The 25,919-nt window shown below is 27.0% G+C and overlaps 1 protein-coding gene across 1 annotated transcript; it reads left to right on the top strand.

Annotated features, from left to right (window-relative positions):
• The first annotated feature begins 9,337 nt into the window (after positions 1-9,337).
• Positions 9,338-25,049, top strand: LOC136077704 (ran-binding protein 17-like). The gene is made up of 5 exons (XM_065791921.1): positions 9,338-9,488; positions 11,489-11,635; positions 11,716-11,806; positions 15,188-15,258; positions 23,359-25,049. Exons 1-5 carry the CDS (start codon positions 9,477-9,479, stop codon positions 23,536-23,538), a joined length of 501 nt encoding a protein of 166 aa, XP_065647993.1. The 5' UTR covers positions 9,338-9,476; the 3' UTR covers positions 23,539-25,049.
• The last annotated feature ends 870 nt before the right edge of the window (positions 25,050-25,919 follow it).

Below are 25,919 nucleotides of genomic sequence, written 5' to 3'. Positions count from 1 at the left end.
AAAATTTCTTTTCTAAAATTTCTTTGCTAGTACGTTTTTCCAATTTTCTTTGCTAGAAAGAAAATGACTTTTACTTGTGCGATTTCTATCCTAAAAAAGTCTTTGCTAGCAAGTTTTTCATTTTTCTTTGCCAGAAAGGATATATGTACTTCTTTCTTCTTTTCTATCCTAAAATTATTCTATCCTAAAAAGTAATCATGTTTTTTAACTATCATAGCAAGAATTTTCATGTTTCTTTCCTAGAAAGGCTTTCCTGAATTCTTGTCTAGAACCGGCCACCGTGCATCTCCATAACTACTATGTTGGTTTTTTTTATTCTTTCAATGGTTTAACATGCCTTTTACTCATGCTGTACGACAAAAAAAATATCGTGAAATGCAGTTAGAAAAATTTGGCGAAAAAGTAGTTAAAGAAAAAGAATCAAAAAGGAGAAAAGAAAGAAGACTTGCTAAATTGGAGGCTTAGCGAAAAAAAGAAAGACAACGACAGAGAAAGAGCAAACAAAAAATAGTAGAATCAAAATCTGTATCTGTTACATCACCCCCTTACAAATCTGCGAGCGCTCTTGGAAAAGCTGTTAATAGAGCCGAGTCAGCACAACCAAAATCACCCAGAAAGATAGCTAAAGTTGTACAAAAATGAATGAAATCCCTAGCCCTGAAAAAATACTTAGTGAAAATGCATTAGATGCTATAACTGTAAAATTGGTTCTTGATTTTTACCAGCGTGATGATATATGCCGTCATGCACCTGGTAAAAGAGACACCATTGCGGCGAGCTTAAAGAACAGGAAGGAAACTGTGCAAAAACGTCATTTGTATACGAATGTTAGAGAAGCTTATGCTATTTTTAAAGGAGATTATCCTGAAGTGATCAGTTGGAAAATCAAAGTTTGCTAGTTTACGCCCACCACATGTGCTTTTGTCTAGTTCAATGTCAAGAAACGTTTGCTGTTGTCAACGACATCAAAATATAATCCTTATCCTATAAGCTCTGCATAAGTTTGATTCAAATTTTCCATCGTATTCACATAAATTTCCTCTTAGCATTGTATGTGATAGTGAAAAAGACATTTGTTATAATAATATGTGTACAACATGCAAAGATGCTGCAAAGTTTCATAATCTATATGCTTTGAATGAAATTGACAAGAATAAATTCATTTCATGGTACCAATGGAAAAAGTTGCAGATGGTAATGGAAAAAAATATAGTCAAAAAATTGAATAAAGGAAAGAGCTAATGATCTTTAGACCACCTTTTCAAAATCTTTACTTTCATTTCTTTGGCATTATTTTATTAAACAGAAGCAATCAAAGACATATTGTGATGATAAGGTCCAACTTCGAAGTAATCCAGACACAGCCGTTCTTCAGGTGGATTTGGCTGAAAAATTTTCAACTTTGTGCCAAGATTAAGTGCAGTCAGCACATTGGCACAAGAAGCAAGTTGCTGTGTTTACTGCTGTAAACACAGTTTTTGGCATTAAAATTCATGCTCATCAGCTGTCATAGTTTCAGATGATTTAAGAAATTCAAAAGAATCTATTCTTGTATTTGTTTATAATTTATTATCTAACAATATTGAATCAAGTGTTAAAATACAACAGGTTTGGACAAACGGGCCAAGTAATCAATTTAAAAACCATTTTATAGATTAAAATTGTTAAAAGAATAGCAACGCAAAAAACAATCCAGAGAAAATTTATAATAACTTATGCTTTAACTTTTCATGAAGCTGTTAAAAATGAGACTAATTTCAATGTCTACTTTGTTTCTATGGAAGATATTAAAGATATACAAGATATGGAAGATATACAATTTAAAAATTTAAAATTGATGAGTTATTTACAAAAGCACCAGCAAAACCAGGAATATTTGCAGCGCACAAATTCAAAACAATAATGGGAAAATAGAAATGCGACCTTATTCAAGTGCCAAGTATTTAGTGAAACAACTTACGTCTTCAGATAAAATCACCGAAAAACTTTAAAACGTAGTATATATGACAGCAATATAATACGAACGCGATTTGACACTGATATAGTATGGGCGTGTTCTGAAAATTACTTTGTAAGAACTATTTTTATGAAGATGTAATAATATACTTGTCTAATACCTCTCTACTAAGTTTTAAATTTGTTAAAAACAGCCCAATAACCTGGTTTATAATTACCCAAATGTGTCTGGTCACGCTGTGACGTTTACCACTAGTTAATTAAAGGTGCGCCTGTTTAAAATTTAATTAAAAAAATATAATTTAGCTATAAAATTTGTAAGAGTAATGTCTAAACTTTTTGTTTAATGCCAAGTTAATAATTCAGTTCATCTATATTAGCTGAATTGCGGTGTTGATCAAAAAACTAAAAAACAATGAGAAAATTTTGGTCACGCTGTGATGTTATATATTTTCTTGCATGAATGAGAAGCTAATATATCCACCCAAACTTTTTTTCTTGTTTTTTGTAGCACCTATTATGAGCTAACTAAATTTTTGTAGCACCTATTATTATTATTATGAGCTAACTAAATTTTTGTAGCACCTATTATTATTATTATGAGCTAAGTAAATAACAAAAAAAATTCTTTTTATATCTATTTTAATATTAAAATATTAAAGGCTTAAGACAAAAAAAAAGACGGGTGTCACGCAGTGGCGGTCGTGGAATCGCTCTACTTCAGTTTTTTTCAAATAATTTGCAGAAAATAAAATAGATCTTAGAGATAAATTAATCCAACCACGAGAGATATAATGTATAACTTACTTATTTCACAACTCTAAAAATAAAATAAAAAACAAATAATAAACAAAAAAAACAAAAAAAAAACAAAAGAGGTAAGGGTTCTCCATAAATTACGTCACGCTATAAGGGGAAGGGGGGGTTATTGGTTTTGTGACGACTTATACAAAACTTGCTTCTTAAGTGTAACGATTTGGTGACGAGGGGGGAGTGGAGGTCAAAAACGGTCGAAAATTGCGTGACGTAATTTATGGACAACCCCTAAGTTGCATGCACAACACTGTTAAAGAATGAACCGTACAAAATCCTAAGAAAAATTAGTAGTTAATTCGCAATTTATATTGCCTTATAAACTTGATTTAGGTTTTTAGAAAAGGAAATTTTATATAAGAAAAAAAAAGAAAAACTTTTGTAAAAATAAAAAAGCGAAATTTTAGGATGGTAAAAACTTACTCAAATGAAATGAAAAAATAATAAATAAAAGGCAAACTGAAGAAAATGAAAGCTTAAAATTTTTGAAAAATATTTCCTTAATATTTGCAGAACATTTTCAAACTTTTTCAAGTGAAAAAGGAATGTCAACACATTTAAAACTAACTTAAAGTGATATGACTTTTTTTCTTTTTCTTTTTTTAAGGTGCTCCAAAAAGACTAAACAGTCTTATCACAGAGCACCGCGGAGAAGTTCATGCCTCCTTTCTTAACAATGTTGCTTATTGGGCTAGATCTCGAACCTATTATTTATATATATTATTTATATATTTATATATGGTATTATATATATGCTATATATATATATGTATATAAATATATGTATATATATATACATATATATATGCTATATATATATATATATATATATATATATATATATATATATATATATATATATATATATATATATATATATATATATATGCTATATATATATATATATATATATATGCTATATATATATATATATATATATGCTATATATATATATATATATATGCTATATATATATATATATATATATATATATATATATATATATATATATATATATATATATATATATATATATATATATATATACAATTAGTAAAAAACACTTATCTAACTTTTATCTTCGACTTGAAGTTTCACCATTGCTGGATCATCAGGAAGAGTTACTAAATCTCAAAAACTTTACATTTTGGAACATTTAACTCCATCAGCCATTCCTTTGACCCTTCTGTGACAATGTTTAAATCATTTTGTAGGATCAGGCGATCAGCATCGTGAAACTCAGGTCTTATTTCTTGTAACTGTTTAGTGTCGTCAGCATAGATTTTATGAACTGATTTTAACTTATCCGTTAAGTCGTTTATATAAATGATAAATAATGTTGGACCAAGTACAGACCCTTGATGAACTCCGCTTAGAACATCGGTCCAGTTGCGAGAGTGTTCACCTAAAACAGTTCGCTGTTTTCTACTAATCAAAAATGACTCAATCCATTTTAGAACATTGCCATTAATCCCATATGCTTTCAATTTATGAAGTAGTCTACGGTGAGAAACATAGATAGACAAATGTAAATATGAATGGATAGAAAATAATAGATGGAAAGTACATTTAAAAATTGTTACTTATCATGCGAACATTCACGAATTAAATCTTGATTCTCTTGAGTTACTTTCAGTTTTGTATCGTCTTAATAGCGATATTTAAATAATTTTTTTATAGTTTTAATAAAAATATTTAAATTATTTATAAATATTATAATTATTAATTAGGGATAAAATCTAAAACCGGTTTTTTGGCATCAATTTTCGAAAAAAAAAAGAAAAAAAAAAAGAAAATGGATTTAAATCGGTTTTAATAAAATTAAAACTTTTAACTTTATACAAACATTTATTAATATTGAAATTAATAACGATTTGGTCGTAAAAAAAAGAAATTTAAGTTTAAGAATCAAAAAATTGTTGGAATGTTATTGAACTAAATTTTATAAAATAAAATAAAGAGGCCCTTTTGCAAATTTAAGGAGCTTTTCTTCTTTTTTTTGTTTTGGTATAAACTTTATTGTTTTTTTTAGTTTTGGTAAAATCAAATATATACAAGTATATCGCAAAGATCTTTTTGACGGGCGTCGTGGTGGCGGTGTAGTTATCTACATAACTGACTTATTTTTTTCTCACAAAGTTATTCAGTTCTATACAAACCCATTTGAAAAGTTTGGGTCAGTAAAAGTAAAAGTTTATAATAAACGCATACTTATTGGGTGTATATATAGACCAAATCATGCTAATCTAATTATAATAACTGAATTAATCTAATGTCGTTGAATCTTTTAAATTAGCTCATAGCTTAATTAAGAAGCCCAACGATGACTGTTTGATCTTTGGTGATTTTTATTTACCGAATATGAAATGGTCTTATAATGGTATTAAACCTTTCAATCCAAACATTTCTAACGAGTATGAATTTTGGAACATTTACAAAAATAGTCTCTTTACACAACACATCACTTTCCCTACTTTTCAGACAACCTATGGTTTCTCAAAAAATATGTTGGACTTATTATTTACCTACAATAATAATTATATTTTAAATTTGTCTCTTTATGCTACACTAGGTAATAACACTTAAGGATCACTTTAGTATTACTTGGCGAATCTTAGTTTCAATAATTATATTTTAAATTTGTCTCCTTATGCTATACTAGGTAATAACACTAAAAGATCACTTTAGTATTACTTGGCGAATCTTAGTTTCAGAACCACTACCCGAAAACGAATCTCAATTGTTTAGTTACAACAAAGGTGATTATAATTTAATATCAAACTTTATTGCATCAATCGATTGGGATATTTTATTTCTACACAAAAATGCGGATCAAATGTTCAATATATTAATTTCTTACTATTGTACTGCTTGCGAATTTTTATCCCCAAGATTAAAATAACAAAAAAAATTATGATCCTTGGGTTACTGCACATATTATATTAACAAAGCTTAATCTGAGCAAAAAAATCGGCTTGGCATATTAACTGCTCAATTAAATGGAAGAATAAAGATCTCAAAACAAATTATAATCGTCTTAATCGTTCCGTTAAAGCTGAAATATTTAGATCAAAAATGTTACATGAAAAAGAAATAATATCAAAATCTCAGAACAACCCAAAACTCTTCTACAAATACATTAACAACCAACTAAAAATTAAAAATAAAATTTGTTCACTCAAAAATGCTTCAGGGGAAATTACTGAAACTCTTCCAGATATACTTGAACTTCTGAACTCTCAATTCAAATCTATGTTTACTCTTGAAAGCTCCAAAATTCTCCATTGTTAAATAAAAGTGATGTTAAACTTAAATGCAAAACCTAAATACAATTACAACTTGGATTTCTCAATTGCAGACATTATTAATGAACTTAACGATCTAAACTTTTACAAATCTTTTGGATCTGACAGCTTGCACCCTTTAATACTTAAAATATGTGCCAAAAGCTTCGCAATTACGTTGACAAAAATCTTCTATGAATCTTTTAATTTTGGAATAGTACTAACTCTCTGGAAATTAGCAAATATTAGTCCAATCTATAAAAAAAAGGAGACAAACTACATCCTGAAAACTATCTACCTATTTCACTAACCTCGGTTGCGTGCAAAATCTTTGAAAAAGTTGTAAAGAATAAAATCTTGAAACACATCAACGATAACATTCTGCTCTCTTCAAATCAACATGGCTTTCTTCATCATAAATCTTGCGTAACCAACCTAATAGAGATTTTTGATATTATTTTGTCTTCCCTAGCATCGCAACAGTTTATAGATGTAATCTACCTCAAGCTTTTGATTGCGTACCTCACTCCAGACTCATGATAAAATTAAAATCATTTGGAATAAACCGCAAACTACTACAATGGATTAATTCTTTTTTAGTTGTTGGAAAGCAATGCATTACAATTAACAATATTAGCTCTGACTAGGTTGATGTTCTTAGTGGTGTTACTCAAGGTTCTGTTTTCGGCCTGCTCCTCTTGATTCTTTTTACAAACAATCTTACCTTACCCAACTTACGGAAACTTCTAAAGTATTTGTCGACGATACTAAACTTTTTTCTAAAACTTTATCGCAGACTAATTTCGTTGATCTGCAGAATCGTCTACGCTTAGTATACGAGTGGTAAAACACTTGGTTACTTAAATTAAAGATTTCAAAATGCTGTGTTATCCATTATAGTAAAACCAATCCTAAGTATAGGTACTTTTTGAAAAACAACCAAGGTATATAAAAGCCTAAGACGCTCTACTAAAGAGCGCGATTTAGTACTCATTTTTACATCTAACCTCAAGTGCAGACATATTCAATCAGTTGTTTCCAAATCTTTACAAATTCTTGGTATACTAAAAAAGATATTCACCATCATTGATGAAAAAATGGCTCTCATATTACTCAACGCCGTTAATGCAAGTTCTCAAACTTTTTTGTCTTGTTTGTTCTCGGTGATAACAAACATATTTTTTTTCCGGTCTGCAACATTTGTTTTTAAACAATATGATATATTAAGTTTTAAAAGATATGTTAAGTTTAAACAATATCTATATATGTTGTTTAAAACTTAACATATCTTTTGCGATGGAGTATGAAAATATGTGTATATATTTTCTACAAAAAAATAAAAAATATGTATATTCAAATAAAAAATATATATTAATCTATGATAATTTAAAGACCGGAATTTTAGTTAAATAGTTTTATGGCATATAAAATAGGGATGGCTCATATCACAGTAATGTTTGAATTTTGAGCTTAGACTTTTAAATAAACCTTAAGAGGTTTAACTTTAAAAGTCTAACTAGTCGTATGTCAATTTGTGTGTTCTTCACACTCATACTAATAAAAACTTTCATATAAAATGGAAAAAACAGATTTTAAACTTGAAATAACTATTTTTTTTCGACCTTTAATATGTTTGCAGACATATGACTGGTTAGAAATTAAACATATAACTTAAAACTTGTTTGAAAAAGTTGTTTTCTCAGTTTAATGTTTTATCTTCATTGAGAGCAGCACTATTTTATACCAAGATATGGTCCATCAACTATAAAGCAAAATTTTATGTCTAAACTTGAGTAATTAAAAAAAAATTTAACTTTGTTTGATTTTAGACAAACTAAAGCGCTAGGAGAAAAAAAAACTTTTTTTTTCTAAAAATTATTCGGGTTAAAAAAATGCAGCGAAACATAACCTTATTATAAAAACGCAAAATTCGTGTATTTTCCAGTACATGCATTAACCGCGTTGAGTATATAAAGTGTTTATAAGACCACACCTTGAATATGCAGCGTCTGTTTGGGCCCGTATTTAAAAACTGACGTAGCATTGGTTGAATCTGTTCAACGTAAAGCAACAAAATGGCCTTTAAGTTTAAGAAATCTTTAATACTACGAAAGACTAAAAAGACTAAACTTACCATCACTTGAGTTTCGGCGCCTATGATGCGATCTTAACCAAATTTTTAAACTAATACATTGATTTGATAAAATTATTAATATATATTAACCAAAATTTATTAAATCCTCGTCACGTGGTCACCATCTTAAAATAAGGCGTGAATAAGTTCCAAACTGTCTTCCAAGACAACTCCAACCCGGGTGCAAAATTACCTTCAAAATTTTGGCCACCTCCCTACACAAACTTGAGGGTATTTATGTAGTAAAATAATGTAGTAATCTTTAAGTAGTAACTACATAGTAAACTTTACTTCTTATACTAACTTTACATCCTATACTAAACGTAAATTCATTGACAAGTTTTAGATTTTATTTTAAAATATTGTAAATTACTAAAGTTATAATCATACAAAATTTACAACCAATCCCCTTCCTTCTTTTAGGGAGTGGGGGGGGGGGGGCTGTAGAATTTTTTATCATTAAAAAATATATAGAGCGAAAAAACAAAAAGCAGCTGTTCGTTTGAAATGCCGTAGATTGGTTTGGATGGATGGATTAAAGGATTGTCATAGATTGGTTTTGTTTTTGCGGAAAAAAGAGTTATAGTTGACAATGAATCTTATTTTTATTTTAGCACCAATCTTACTGGAAAATTGGATTCTATTCTTCTGACATAAATGCAACATCAAAAGATGTAAAATTAAAAAAAAAAAAAAATAAAATTCGAGCTAAAATTACTCGTTTGGATTGCATTCTCGACGAAAGGTCAAGAGCGCAATCCAAACGAGTAATTTCAGCTCAACATAGCTTTATTTCATTTACTTTTTGAATTATTAAAATTAAAATTATCAAATCAAATATATTTCGAAATAAGTTGAAACATTTCAAGGAAATTTACTTTTAATTATAAAACAGATCTCTTTTATAGTACAATTACTGATGTAAAGTAAATCACATATTGTTTCATTAAACCGTACTTCGAACCGTATAACAATATTTAGAAACCTTCCATCCAATTCTTTGCATAGAAGTATCAGTAAAGGTAAATTTATACATCACTGAATTAAAAGCAAGCTAACAAATAAAACTGAAATTAAGATCTAACGTTTTTTTTTAGCGAACTGAAATTAAGATCTTACGTTTTTTTTTAGCTCATATTACGAAAGAAACTTGGAAATAAAATTCGCGGAAACTTTTTTCAAATATTTTTGAGAATAGTTTTGAGAACAAATTTGAATCGGAAATTGTTCGTGACACAACGCTTCAAAAATCTAAAGACTTATAAAATAAACTATCTATTCAAGTAGTAATGGGAGTCCAGGTATCTTGTTTGGAAAAAAATAATCAGCTTTTTCTCCCTAAAATTAAAATATAACAAAAATTTTTCATTTATATTGTATTTTAGAATGTATACTACGAATATCAATATAATAATAGTTGACTTATTTTCATAGGACAAAGGTCTATTCTTTTTGTATTGGCTGCAAAATTAAACGATGCACCTGCAAAATTAAATGATGCACCTTTTAGAAATATCTCTGCCTCAGTAAAATGTATACGCTGTATACATTATACTACAGACAATGTAGGCACTTTATACCCTATAATACAGTAATAGTAAGGAGTGGCTTAAATTTTTTTATCAATTACCTGCTTTAGTTATTTTTCTGTTTAAAGATTTAATTTAAGAAAACATTGAAAAAATGCTGTTTTTAAATTGATTGCTATAATTTGTGTACACCATTTTTCTATTATAAAACAGATCTCTTTTTCCTAAAACTTTTTTTTTTTAATTCTAAGTTTGTTTGACTATTGTCAACTCAATCTTTCATCTTTACACCAAAAAGGTATGTTGCTGAATGAAGCCTAATTTCTAATTACCAGTGATGTATTTCCTTTTTGTTTTTGTAGGCCATTTTCTAGATCATCACTAGTTGTTATGTTGGTTTATTTAGTATATTTAGCTTGGGCTCTTCATAGGCTATGTTCTTAGGTAGAATTCATAACATTTTCCAACAAAAAAAGTTGCAATTTTAAAGATCTAAAAAAAATTGTAGAACACATGTATGTGTTAAGTATTAAATGTAAACGCGTTATACTGTAATGACATAACACATTAAACACACGAACATGGGCTATATAGACAGGAAAATATGTATCTAGAATGAACTAGCCATTTCTAGATACATATTTTAGTTATAGCATACAGCTAAAAGTCTTAATTTTAGTCATATCACATTTATGTTAATATTTTGCAAGGATAGCAAATGTAAAAACATGCTACTATGAAACACTTTTAAAGGTTGGTTTACTTAAACTACTTTCTGGCACGCTAAATATATAAATTTTTTATTCAAAATATTATTGCTATGTTAATACTATAATACTGGTTAATTAAACAAAAAATAAACAATAAAAGATCAAAATTTATTGAGATTTTGAAAACAATGCAAAATTTGTGATGTAAAGCAAGAAAGTAATAAAAAACAAGAAATTGAGTGTTTAAGTATTAAAGGGGCTTAAATTATGATATTACCTTATTAGTAATATCTATTATTAGTATTTTCGTTAGACCCATACCTCAAAATTGATATTAAGTATGATGAAAATAATATTTTTTATATTTTTATTTAAAATGATATTATTGACTTCTTATGTAAAGCAGTACCAGGCTATTTTATTATAAAACATAAGACAACCTAGATCTTACTGAAAAAGAGAAAATATTTCTCAAGTATGAGAAATATTTTCTCATACTTGAGAAATATTTAGATTAAGTTCCAATAAAAAATTTAAAATTTTTTTTATTGGAACTTAAGCTATCAATACATTTTATCAATCAATTTCATTATTCATTTTGTGTTCACATTGTTAGTATCATCCTGAAGAAAATATTCAGTTAGAAATAATTAAATAGTTTAAAATAATACAAATAGGTTTGATTTTTAGATGCTTATTCAAAGTATCCCATTTCTGGTTAAATTAATGATATTCATAATATCCATAATATACATATCTCACAGATATTATAGAGCATACATTATTTAAAAACCATTTGAAAATAATTTTATTACCTTAGTTACTAAACAATTGACTGTTTCTGACATGAATGACTAACAGTACAATTTTGAATAAATAATTGTAGAGCTTTTTTTATAAAATTTTCAAAACAAAACCTTTTTAGAAAGAAATATCCAGGCTAAAACATAATACATATCAGAAAAAATATAAATATTAAAGTGACTGCATTATTTAAATTAAGTTTCCCACCTATTTGTGAAGTAGTAAACAGTGTTTTTATTGATATTTTTAATGTTTTAGAATCTTGCAGAATTAGAGACATTTTGTGAGCAACTTTATCAATCTTCTGATCCATCTGTACGTTTAAAAGCCGAAGAAGCACTCTTACAATTTTCATCATCTTCCGATTGTTTGCAAAAATGCCAATATTTACTTGAACAAGGAACAGTAAGAATTTTGAGATTTATACAAATTTGAGTATACGATTTATTTCTAGTTATTATCTCTTTTTAATTTTCTTTTAAAAGACTTCATACACTCAGTTGTTAGCAGCTTCTACAATTACGAAAATGATAACTGGAGGCTCCTCAATCTCGATTGCGCAACGTGTTGATATTCGTATGTTATTTATCTTACAATAAATTTTAAAATGGTAAAAATAAAATGACTTTATTAAGATCTGATCATGTGAACTTCTGAGTGTTCCTCTTGTTCTATTTTGCAAATATATATATATATATATATATGTATATATGTATATATATATATATATATATATATATATATATATATATATATATATATATATATATATATATATATATATATATATATATATATATATATATATATATATATATATATATATATATATATATATATATATATATTCATAAAGAAGACAAATTTTTTAATTTTTAAAACCATTCTATTAATAAAAAACAGTACATGTTTCGACTAACATTACTCATCTTCAGTTAATTATTTCTTTCTTCAAAATTAAATATTTAAAATTTGTTAAAATACCTTTAAAGGCGTTAAAAAAAAACAATAGAAACCATAATTTTTCTTGTATAAACTAATAATGATACAATTACAAAAATACAATATAATCAGTTAAAAAGTTTATCATGTTATACTAAAGAATAGGAAATAACAAAAGAATAGGTTAAAAAGATACGCAATTTTGTATAAAAAATAGCAGCTAAACAGAAAGTGTCATTTGTACATGGTTAGCCTGTTTATTCATATTTGGTTTTAGTCATTTTATGAACATACTTTCTTTAAGTTTTAACTCAAATTTGTTAGATGCCGAATCTAAAACAGGAAAACACTTATCACTTATTTGCATGAAACAATTTTCATTAGCATGGAGATGTTTATAGATATGAGACTTTTTGTAACTCTTGTAAGGTTCAGATATCCCAATCTTGAGATGGCAAAATTACTCACATTTCAAATTATTTTAAACTGGTTATCCCTGTTTCTTTGCTAGACCATCTGAGTACTGAGTTTAACACAGTGTTTGATGATACAATTTTAAAGTGTTATAAAGCATCTGTGTTTTAATTTTTTTGTTCTAATCTTCAGTTTCCTCTAAAAACAATTGCAAAAATTCAGTGTTTTGTTATACTAGTTGGAAAGACCACATCATATCTTTAAGTGCCTTTTATTTAACCAAATGCTTTAATATGGTATATTTATTATTGCCAAACCAAAGGCTTTATTACGTGAGTTTGACGTGTGATAGGTTTAGTCGAATTTCACTTAACTGTCTGATTTCAAAGTGAACTCTAATCTTATAATACTGAAACATTAAAAGCAACAAACCTTTTCTTTACTGAGGCGCCTAAAAGGTTATAAGAGAATAGTAAGAAGAAGTTGTAAAGCAGATAAAGTCTAAATGGTTTAGTTTAGCTTTTTACTAAACCATTTAGGCTTTATCTACCATTTATCGTTTATAGATAATAGAGACTATAGATAGTAAAAAAGTTTTTAACAAGTTTTTTTTAAATACTTATGAGTTGTGTTTTAAATAAAATTCAAATATAATAAAAGTATAATTTCAAAAAATATCTTAGCTACCTTTTGTTAAGCAGTTATTTTCATAGCCAGACATCTTTGTACAAATATTTTTTAGCATTGTACAATTATTAAAGTAAGTTTTTTGACTCTAAGTATTTATAAATTTATTTACAATTAAAAGTTATTTATAAAATTATATAAAAAAATTTACACAGCAAAATCTTGTATTTAAAAAATTATAACCTTTATATATTATACATTACGACAACTGAAATTTTGCAAACTAAAAAAATTATTTTTTTAGTTTGCAAAAATCATATTTTGAACTTATCAAAAAAGTATAGATAGTACTCAGAACACTATTTAATAGCCCAAGCAATTGCCGCATTACTATTAATAAATCCTAAGCCATAACAAAGGGCTCCAAGCAAACATCATCAAACAAGAGACACAATCAAAATCTATGCATTGAGTCAAGAAGATCCAGCATTCAACATCCTAAACTGGAAACAATGTATTAAAAATACATCTGCACCAGCCTATTAGATAAAGAAGAGGTGCAAGGCTGGTCAGCAGATAGAATCTGTTTACCCCTTAAGTCTTTGCCTAGGAGGCCTTCTACAAGACAATAGCCGAATGCATTTAACATCTGCCCAAGTTAAGTATTTTTATTGAGACACCATCTCTTGCCTTTACTCAACCAAGAGCCCCAAGGCAAGGGGTGCTTTAAGTCGAAGTTAACATCTCCCAGCCTTTGCCTAAAAAGGTGTATCCTACAAGGCACAGGACATGAAGCAGATTGTACTGGCTTACATGTTACCAGTAGCAGGATAACCTGACCTGACCAGAATGATAACCTGACCATATTATCATTCTGGTCACAATATCTGACCAGAATGACCTGACCAGAATGATAACCTGACCTGGTTATCATTCTGGTCACGATAACTTGACCTTACCAGTAGCAGGATAACCTGACCTGACCAGAGATGTTGCCAGTAGCAGGATAACCTGACCTGACTTTGTCCATGCTTTACATTTCCTTGCAAATAACTCAATTTATAAGGTTCTTCTTTTTTTTGCCACACTTTCTGGACTCCATCCAATAAGACAAGGTTGTATTTTGAATCATTTGACGGTCAAGGTTCCATAAAGATTATGCTTCTTAACAATTCAGTAAACGAAGGTATACTTTAACACAAATAACATCATGTTTTGGAATAGTCATCTCAAAGTCCGGACTTGAGTCCAATAGAAAATTTGTGGTATGTTTTAGACAAAAATTGACAACCAAGCATTTAGACGCAAAGACAACTTGAAAGAAACTATAATGAAGCAGAAGAGATTTCTATTTCCATGTGTGATTTTTTTTTGATTTCATACTTAGAAGCAATAATATATATATATATATATATATAAATATATATATATATATATATAATTATAACAAAAATATATTTATCATATTTTGGGTTACTTGATTTATTACATAAATATATTTTTATTATTTTATATTTTTGTTGTGTTATTGTTGCAATAGTTTTAAAACATATAATGACTTTCTAAACGCTTTACTCTAACTAGAAATATTTGATGACTGCTAATTCTCATATATTAAATATATGTTGTAGTGATATAAATTTTCATTTGAAAGATTCACAATTAATTTATTTCTATAAAAATAACTACATGAAGTAGACAAACTACATTTTTTTGTTCCGTGCATGATTTCATTTCAAACTTAATTGATTTTTTGATAACATCACTAATGTATATCATTCTTTGTTTACAACATATTTACATGGATTAGAATTTAATAAGAATAAATTAAAAATTGCTAATTATATTGTTTTAGAATTTATTAAGAATAGATTAAAAATTGCATATATATGTTACGTCTATTTAAAAATTAGATATAAGTTATATTAAAAATAGCAACATGTTACATGTTACACTACATCTAAATTTGTTTAGGAAATTATGTATTAAATTACTTTGCTTCAAGATCAAAGCTTGTTCCGTTTGTAGTTCAAGCCCTATCTCAGGTGAATTTTGTTTGTTTATGTTTTCTGTTATAATTACAATGTGTAAAGTTTTATAAGTTAATATTAATAGAGCAAATTATTTATTTTGAACAATCATTTAGTTATTTTTTAAACAATGATTTTATTATTTATTTTTTAAACAATCAAATCAAAAATTATCATTTTATAACCAAACAAAAGAAATAGCGTTCTCATTTAAGACCTAAAAATATATGATAAAAGAATAAATAAAATAATAAATGATCAAACAATGTTTAAATTGCTCAAAGATGTATTTTTTAGTCAGGAAACAGAGCTTCAAGTATTTTTAACGAAATTAAATAATAAAATTTTTTTAATGATATAATCGACAAAAAATCCTTTTGGTTCACACCAACTTGTTTTTATGCTCTTTCAAACTTACAATATAAAATGTGTTTTAAAAAATAGAATTTTCTTTTCTTTTATTGATACCTATAACTATCAATTAGAAGAATTTTTAGAAGATTTTCTGTCAACTTTAATACCTTCAGAGCATTTTACAAAAGATTCATTTAGTCTTGTTGAATATGTAAACTAAGTTAGTCTCTGGAAAATATTTTGTATCTCATGGTGTCATAAGGTTATACATCAAATTATCTCTTCCAGAAACCATTGATATTGCTGTTAAACAGTTTTTTGACTTATTATTTAGTGTTGCTATGAGATCCCACTACAACTGTTCTTGTTAAATTATTTATAGATCATTTTAAAGATAAAAATTGAAAAAAATAAATAATAACTACATTAACTTCCTTTGCTAAAGTTTACTGGCTTCTTTAGCAGTTTTCAAATCTCAATGAAAGATAGTTAAAAAAAAAATTAAGCAACAGTTTTAGATATACTTTCATTTGATAAGGAGTAACTGCTAATAACTGATATTTTTTAAACCCATTGATATCATCAAGAATAGGAGTTAAAATTAAGAAATGTTGTCAAACTCAGAGTAACATAATTATTACATAATAATAAAAAATAAGTAAATAAAATTGCATGATTATTCGGTAAAAATAGTTTTGTGATCAAACAAGAATTATGGAAGTTTAAAAATATATTGCACTCAGAAATATATATATATATATATATTTATATATTTGAAGAAAAAACTTTGTTTGAACTCATTCTTATTTAGGTAATATTTTCTTTTAATATATAGTATGTGGTTGGAATGTTAAATGCAGATTTGTATGTTATGTATATGTGGTTATCATGTGTGATTGTTTTTTCATTTTAGGATTCATATAAATATATATAAGAGTGATTATTTTTGACTAGCGGCTTTCGACATGTTTTGTTGATGGACGTCTTTTTGTTATTGTTTTTGTTATGGTCTCAAAATTACATTTAATTCGGACCATAGAGAAAAGTTTACTTTTTCGGAAACTTCGATTTAGATATGGTCTCAAAGTTAACTTTAATTCGGACCATAGAGAAGACTACTTCTAAACAATATTTTTCCCGCTTCGTACATCGTTTTTATATCACGACTAATATTATTGCTTTATCATTCAAAATAATTTTTTTAACCACTCATTTGGCTTAAATTTATCTGGTCTTATTTTAGTATTTAGTTAATCTTATTACAATATTTTTTAATATATGATTCATCCGCTTATTTTCATATTACTACTATTATCAAGGAACTTTTATGCTATATTTTCTTACATTCATTACTCAGTTTTGTTTTAATTTTCAGAGACGCAATTTTTGTCTTTTATTATTATTCGGAGAATTTCTTATATCCTTCACTACATGTTTAAATCTTCACATTTTTGCAGGCGATATATATATATGTGTTTTTTCTACTTTCAAAAATTACTTGATTTTTAGTTATGATTTTAAGTTGCGCGGGTTGTTTCATTTTCTTACACTTTAGATTGGTTAACAAAATTCGAATGAAGTATCTATTAGGGCTGGTAGATTAATCGGTATTTTACATTAATCGATTAGCGATTAAATTTCAAAAAATTAATCGATTAATCGATTAATTTTCGTTTATTTTAGAAAAAATGTGTTTATATCTTAATGAAAAGTAATTTATATTTTTTATGATTTTATTTCTCTTTTAATCAGATATGATCTTAAAAAACATAAATTATCAACAGTATCATCGTTTAAGCTAGTTCTTAAATTAGTAACAAATAAACCAGCTGCACTAAAACTTCTTTCTGCTTCTATAGAAGACGGGGGAAGACTTAGCATGACATTTAGCATTAGCCTGTTTCCAGTGCTTTCGAGAACTGCAATTTCACGTTTAATGCATGTCAAAACTTCTTGAGGGGAAGATTTAAAAGTTATCCCTTTAGTTTTTCCTGCTGCTGAAGCTGTATTAGCTATTGTTTCTGCTAATTGTTTCTGCTAAAAACCTTTAGTTTTTTTTCTTAATGGTTCTTCATTACAAGTGTACTCTAACTCAGACTGATATGCTGCTTCTACTTCCTCGTGTAAAAATAAACGTAGGTATATTTCTCTAGCAGTTTTAGCAATTTTATTTTTATGTGGGTATTTCAAAAGATTATCTGGAAATTCTGAGTCTGATTTATAGTCAGCTGGGTTATGTAAAGAGCACAGTAAACCAGCAATATTACAATTTCTTCTTTCAACAATTCTCTCCAAGACAACAATAAATAATTTTTGACCAATGTTAGTATTTTGTTTTTTAAGATTTTGTAGTAGAAACAAAATAATTTTATCAGATTTTATCAGATCACAGTCTCCTTTCCCTAGTTCCATAACACTTAACTCTACAACATGTAGAGCTTGAACAATATCAGAAATGTGTTTTATTTCTTCTTCTTTTAAAATTAAATCTGTTCTAGATATATCAACAAGAGCCTTTGCAATAACATTTTTAAATTTTAAGAATCGTTTTAACATACTTTTAGCGAATTCCATCTTGTTTTAGTATCCAAAATAGGCTTGAGTTTTTTTCCTAAATCTGTTCTACAAATACTTTGAAGGGAATTGTTTTTAAGTGGAGCTTTTCTAAAAAGTTTGACTATTTTACGAACCTTCAACATGATAATGCCATAGTCCTCATTAAACTGGATTTCCTGTGAAACAGAGCTATTACTTTCCTCATTCCAGCATTCTTCAGTGTTGTTTTCATCATCAGGGTCGGAATCAGATGTTTCATTTTCAATCTCATCAGTCATTATTTCTTCTTGAGTTTTTTCTATTTCTAAGCATTTTTTCTTATAAAGAATATCACATACAGCAAGATGAATTCCATGGCAGTAGCAAAGTTGGTGTATAACTTCCATTTCTCGTCCCATTTTTTTCATAACTGATGCACCGTCATTAACACATCCAAAAACATCATTGATCAAATTTAAGCCAAATTAATTTAATTTCTCAATAACAATAATAACAGCTCTTTCTGAAGGCAACGAACCATTTATTCTAATCATTTCAAGACCATAGTGACATTTGTCTGAACAATGTACATTGAGACATAAATACCTTCTAGTTTTACCAGAAGTCCACTCATCAAGAGAAATTGAAAACCTTTCTCCTTTTAATTTTTTTTGCTGAAGCTCTTGAACAACTTTTAACTTAATTGAGTTTGCGTAGTTCAAAACAATTGTCTTTATAGCATGTCGATCATCAGGGATTTTAAGTCCTTGAGCTTTCCAGCCATTTTTAATATCTTTGCTATTGGCCAAAGTTGCAAAAGGGATACGATTAACAGCAGTTAAACAAGCTAATACATCTTCAGCTTTGCTACCTATATTATTACAATAGGTAGCAATACTTGGCTGTATATTTTTAGACTTCTCTGAAATAACTTTTGTCAAATAAACTTTATGTTTGTGCTCTAAATGATACAAGAAACTTGAAGTTGATGAATGGAATTTAAGTTCAACTGAACAATGTTTGCACTTGTATGTTGATTTGCCTTTATTTTCCAATAAAAAGTGTTTCCAAACTTCAGAGCGGTTTTTTCCAAACAACATTGTAAATGGTCGTTAAGAAACGGCACTATGAAAAAAGCATTGTTTTTGTTTGTTTATAATAATTTTGACTGGATGCCGGAAAATAAAGGCAAATCAACATACAAGTCAACACAAGTCTTGTTCATTAAAAAAACGCTGGTAAATGTTTGTAAAAATCTTTGAAACAAAAAAACGCAAAGTTGTTATATTAAAGAAAAAATTAATTGATTAATCGTTTGTTATTTAATCGATTAATGATTAATGGTTTTTAATTGATTAATCGTTAATCGTTTACCACCCCTAGTATCTATGACAGTGTTAGAGTTTTTTGAAGATTCTACTATGTTTTATTTTATTTTAAAAGGGTTTTTGATAGGGTATATTGCCATTTGATTGTTTTTTGGTTAATTTGTGCTGGAAGTACCTATGTGGTTTAAATGGTCTTAGGGGAAAATTTATTAGTTTTTTCTGTTTGCACACTTTAGTTGTTTTAGTTTTGTTTCTGGCGTTTTCATTTGAATTTTAATTCATTGTGCGTAGTTTTTACTACCGTTGGTATGGTGAGTGATTTATTTAATTATTTTTACTTATATTGTGCAGTAGATCAACACTTTTCATATCATCAAAAAAATATTAGTGCTTTACAAATTTGGGTATGGTTTGGTTTTGGCTATTTGTAGTGAATCCTTTTTTACTGCAGTATGGAATAGGCGTAAGTTGCGGGGTAAAGCATAAGTGGCGATGACGTTTGTCTGACGGGATAAACTAGTTATAAGTGCTGATCCTCATCGATACGCCAGTAATAATAGACGTGACTCTGAGGAGATGTTTATTACTTAATCACTACACAAATTATGTTTACACATTGGCATTAATGTTTTTTTTTTCCATTCTGAGACCTTTCATTGTTATATGCACACTTTTTATTTTTTAATGTATTTTTTTTTTATTTATTTTTTGTTTGGTGATATATATATATATATTTTTTATATTAATTCATATTAGTATTTATATAACAATTTATTTTTTATTATTATTGTTAGTACTGTTTAGATGCATTGTCTGTCTTATTTATATTTTAAATATTCCTCTATTAATCTTTATTTTTGTCTTGACAACTGTCAAAATATGCTTTGTTTGAAAAATAATTCTCCTTTATTCAAATGTACTTCATTTCTTCTCTCAGACGTTCACTGCTCGTGTGTGACCACTCGACGAATTTTATATGTCAGAATTATATATATGCCAAAGTTTATAAATAAGATAGTTTAAAAAAAATTTAAGCAACAGTTTTATATATACTTTCATTTGATAAGGAGTAACTGTTAATAACTGATATTTTTTAAACCCATTGATATCATCAAGAATAAGAGTTAAAATTAAGGAATGTTGTTAAACTCAGAGCAACATAGTTATTACATAATAATAAAAAATAAATAAATAGAATTGCATGATTATTTGCGAAAAATAGTTTTGTGATCAAACAAGAATTATGGAAGTTTAAAAATATATTGCACTCAGAAATATATATATATATATTTATATAATTGAATAAGCCCTCATGGCACCATACATTAGATAAGCACTCTGTGGTCACACTGAAATAGCCTGTTGTCAGGGGCTTCAGTACATACATTGACTATTTTATAGTCTGCTGCCACAAGGGAGCACTGCTACATTGACTTGGCGAATGGTAGAAAAATAATTCATTTAAAATTGCTTTTAGACCAAAAAAAATGAATATGTGCATTTTATCCGCAAACTTTTGAGCTTATTAAAACCCTCACCTGGTTTATTTATTTTGAAAATTATAATCTGAATCTAACATCTTCCCACTTTAATAAAAAAAATTGTCTCTTTACTGAAATAAAAAATATTTTATCATGACATTAAATATTCCATTGTAGAAGTTATAGCATTAAAGACTCCTTAAAACATTAAAAAATCAAAATGATCCTGTATAAAAAATATAATAAAATTTTATACTGTTTAAAAAGTAAAGATATATTTGATAACAAAATCTAGTATTCTAAATAAAATTAGTTAATTCAAAGTATTCAAAGTAAGGAATTTTGCTGGTCATTGGTGCTTCAGATTAACTTACAAAACACGTTTAATAGATCTTGCACTTATGTAAACAGCATTACTTGATATCGTGGAGGCTTTATCTGTGATTTAAAAAAATTGAATTGGATGCAAGTACTTTTCAACAATTTTTTTCTAAATTTGCTTTGCAATGTTTTACAATTTTAAATCCAGAACATAGAGTAAAATTCCAAGGTCTATCCAATTTTAAATCTGAAGTTTAACTTCTGTTTTCATATCTAGAAGTATTTCTTTATTTTAGGCTGTAAACAATATTGAAAAGTTTACTAGTACCAGTCTTATTTTTGGCATTAAAGAATCTGAAGAACTTATTTTGTTTTGTATTTTTAAAACTATTTAATATGTTCTAGATTTAAAATATTCAAGAATTTCCTAATGAATCTTGTTGAATCGCTTTCATTATTCTCTATGGTTTGAAAATTTTGTCATACAAAAGATGTAAATGTTTTGTTTTTTAAAATTAAATGGTATACAATGAGAAGCAATTTATGTATCCAGAGTTTTTTTTTTTCAAATTTCAATTCATTGTTTTGAAGTTGCTTTATTTGATTATTTCAGCAAAAAATAAATAGAAGTAAAAATACAGTTGTACATTACTGTTGTAAACCAATTTAATATTGGTTGATCAAAATGTTGAAGTCAGAGAGTTTTTTTCTAACATTGGTTGGTGTTGAAATTTTGAGATTTTTAGCAAGGGTATATATATCCTATAAACAATTTTTTTAAAAGCTTTTCAGAGAATTAACTCTATGGAATAGATGAACAAAAGACCATTGGTGAAGTGATGTTGTCTAGAAAATGAGTTACAAAGTTAGCTACTTGAGTAAAAGATTGAGAAAGACAAAAATATTTTTCTTCATCAGTCTTCTACAAGACTGTAGCTGGAAGCATTTAACATCTATCCAGGATAAGTAGTTTTTTTATTAAGACACCATCTCTCGCCTTTAGTTAACGAAGAGCTATTTTAAATTAATTTATTTTATTTTAAATCAGAGTTAACTATACCTAGCTTTTGCTTAAAAAATTGAATCCTAATCCAAGGACATGAGTCAGATTCTACTGGATTATAAGTTACCAGTAGCAGGGTGATCATCATGATCCTAATCTTGACCTGACCTGAATTTAATGGTACATATTTCTGTATTTAAAAAGTTTACTGCAACATATTACTAAAAAATTTTACTGAAACAAGTTACTTCTACATATTACTGGATTAAATTAGTAGAGCAAATGTGCTGTAGAAAATTGATTTGAAATGCTTATGCTTTTTGAAAAATCAATTTTAAGCAATTAACAAAATATACTCTATAAAACTCTTTTTTGTCATCTGTATTTTTATTTAATAATGGATATTTAATTATTTGCTGAGTGCCACAAAAGTCATTAATAACAATTTAATTTCATATAAATATCATTATAAAAAAACAAACTTTATTTTAGTCTGGTTTCTAATAGTTGTACAAATATTTACATTAACTGACTAACACATGGTAGGTAGAACACATGATGTACTGCTATATCGAATCAGGGTTTTTATTATTCTTTATTTTTAATTCTTTTTCCAAAAATACTATATATATATATATATATATATATATATATATATATATATATATATATATATATATATATATATATATATATATATATATATATATATATATATATATACATATATATATACATATATATATACATATATATATATATATATATATATATATATATATATATATACATATATATACATATATATATATATATATATATATATATATATATATATATATATATATATATATATATATATATATATATATACAAGCAAAATAATTTACAAGTTACAATTGTTGTAATATTTTATAAAAACACATATATATTATAAAAATGGTTATGATGAAATCTTTTTTAGCTTTTTATTATGATAAAAATGGTTTTATCATAAAACTAATTCAACACTATATTATATATATCTTTTTGTTAAAATTTATGATTTCTATTCAAGTATTTTTTAATCTTTAAAATTAATGGTAACTTTTAGCTTTTGGTGAAACTAACAAAGTTTGGTTGGTTTGAGTCTCAAAATGATAATTGGGTGTTTCGGTCAATAACAATCGATATTAAACAGTTTTTACAAGGCTCTATAGATCACTGCATTATTGGAGTAAAGTTACTAACAGAACTCGTTGCAAGTATGAACCAGGTCAGTTATGTTAGCTGAAAATGTTTTATTTCTGATCAAGTTTTATAATTTATATTACAATATTCAATAATTATATATTGCTTTTTGAGCTTAAGGATCGTCAATAAATTACACAACGTAAAATATATTTAAAAAATAGAAGTAGGAGATATTAAACCCTTTTACATGGCATTTTTCATTAAACTTAAATGCGCTTCTTTGATTTTTTATTTAAATTATTTGTAAGGGAAAACTTTTTTGTTTTGTTTATTGTGAAAGTTTGCGTTACATATTTTATGAACGATCTCTTACTTATTTTTATAGTTTTTTATGAGAAACTTATTTTCATGTCTGCTTTTATAAACTAATTTCGATTTTTTATTTGAGAAACATTCTTGGTTGCCTATTTCAAGAAGTTCTAGTTGCTGAGGAACATGATCATTTTGTATAGCTTTAACTATTTGATAGCCATAATACTGATCAGTAAAAATATTTTTCACTACATTATTACTTATGTTAATAAAAGGCTCACCAATTTCAACCTTAGTAAAAAATGGATTAATTTCAAGATTAGTCGCTTTGTCAATAAGCTTCCAATAGGTCCACTCTATTTACTATATCTAACAATTTAATTGTTGATATGTTTTAATTGTAACTCATTGGTGTGTAGAAACAATCTAATTTAACTTTTGCCCTAACCTTAGCTCCATTAGGTGCATTACTCCTCCTTCTAACCAGTGTTTACATTGGTAGAGTCTCTACCAATTGCTGATAAGTGTGTGCTAATTTTTCTCATTAAAAACATACTCAAAGATTTTATCTGCTATGATTTCAATGTGTTTCTTTTCTGCTTTTCTTTAGCTGGTGTGAAATGAAATAAACACTTCTCATCACCAGAACAAACAGTATGATCTTCTTATTTAACTATAGCGGGGTACTCTCTGTCTGATCCATCTACAGTTAAAAATATTTTAGTCAGATTTTTTCGTCCATCAAAAAATATACAGTCTATAATCTCTTTATTGCAGTAATTATCAAACTGATTAACAATCTCATTCATAACCTTATCCTTAGCTCTTCTAACTTTACTGTGATCAATTATTAATCTATTGTCATATTTGGATACATGTCCTCCATCTACCCATGCTGCAGTAGCTATTGCTCTTAAACCAACACCTAATACACCTAATAATATAATACACCTAATATCTAATACTGGCCAATGCATAATTAGAGGTATCTTCATAGTTTCTAGATTTTTTTAAACATTTTGTGCCTGAGTTTTGAATAGAAATCTCACTTTTGTCAAGATTGAACTTTTTATTAGTTTTGTTTAGAGTCATGTGTTATTTTCTTGCATTAGTTTTTCTTCTACTCTTTTTTGTTTGCAACTTTTTACTTTTTTTAACCTTTCTGACTCCATCAAAGCAGCAGGCCCAAGTTGATAAAAACTAAGAGTTCCTTTTCTCGCTGGGGTAAAAAAAAATGTGGCAATAGTTTGTTTACCTCTAGAAAAAAAAAAAAAAAAAATTCTTTTTAATCAAAAAAATACAGACAGATGCAGGTAATGTAAACTTTACAATCAGGAAGACAGTGTTGCTCAGAACAAAGTGAAATCATACATTTACAATCAAATAATTTGTTAATTATGAAATTTATTTTGTAACTCTACTTGCTCTATTTTGAGAAACTTTGTTCTAAACATCTTTGGGTCTTGTTATTAGATTATGTTTTAAACTAGTTACAGAAGGCTTAAATAAAACACTGGACATTAGCCATTTTTCTGAAAGTTTATTGTAAATATCCTGGATCAACTCAAAATTACTATAGTTTCTTCTGTTTAGTTCACTAGTTTCTCTTAGAAAAATACCATATCTTAACACATCTCTCAGTGTTAGCAGTTTAGCTGCTGGTAACTTCTTTCCAGATCCCAAGTATTGACATAGACAAGAACTATTTTTCCTTGTTCCAGCAGCCATTTTATATTTAATTATATTTTATATCTAGTAATTTTAAAAATTTAATTAGAAATGTAATAAATATCAATTTATGTTTTAAATAAAAAGATAATAACATAATATTGATATGAAATATAATCCTGGAAAACTATTTTTATATAACAAATAAAATAGATTCAGAATTGAAAATATGCAGTAGCATAGTTTTACAAATGAAACAAAGAAAAGTCCTGGATCCTTTTAATCCATCAAGTCTCTTTTTGTTTACTATATTTTTCACATCATATTCCACTATAAAAACCTATAAAAATTAAACAAAAAGTATATTCTTACCCTGTAGTTCTTTTGATAACTTCACTGACAATAAAAATCAATAACTTGTATTCCAAATGTTTAAAAATTTTGTTATATTAGTTTTTAAAAATAAAGTTTCCATTTAGCTATTTGCAAAGTGGCCTAATA

The sequence above is a fragment of the Hydra vulgaris genome, chromosome 03 (genome assembly GCF_038396675.1).
Source record: "Hydra vulgaris chromosome 03, alternate assembly HydraT2T_AEP".
NCBI classification, from domain to species: Eukaryota; Metazoa; Cnidaria; class Hydrozoa; order Anthoathecata; family Hydridae; genus Hydra; species Hydra vulgaris.
Note: the sequence above shows the minus strand (reverse complement) of the source record. Positions and strands in the feature narration are given on the sequence as shown.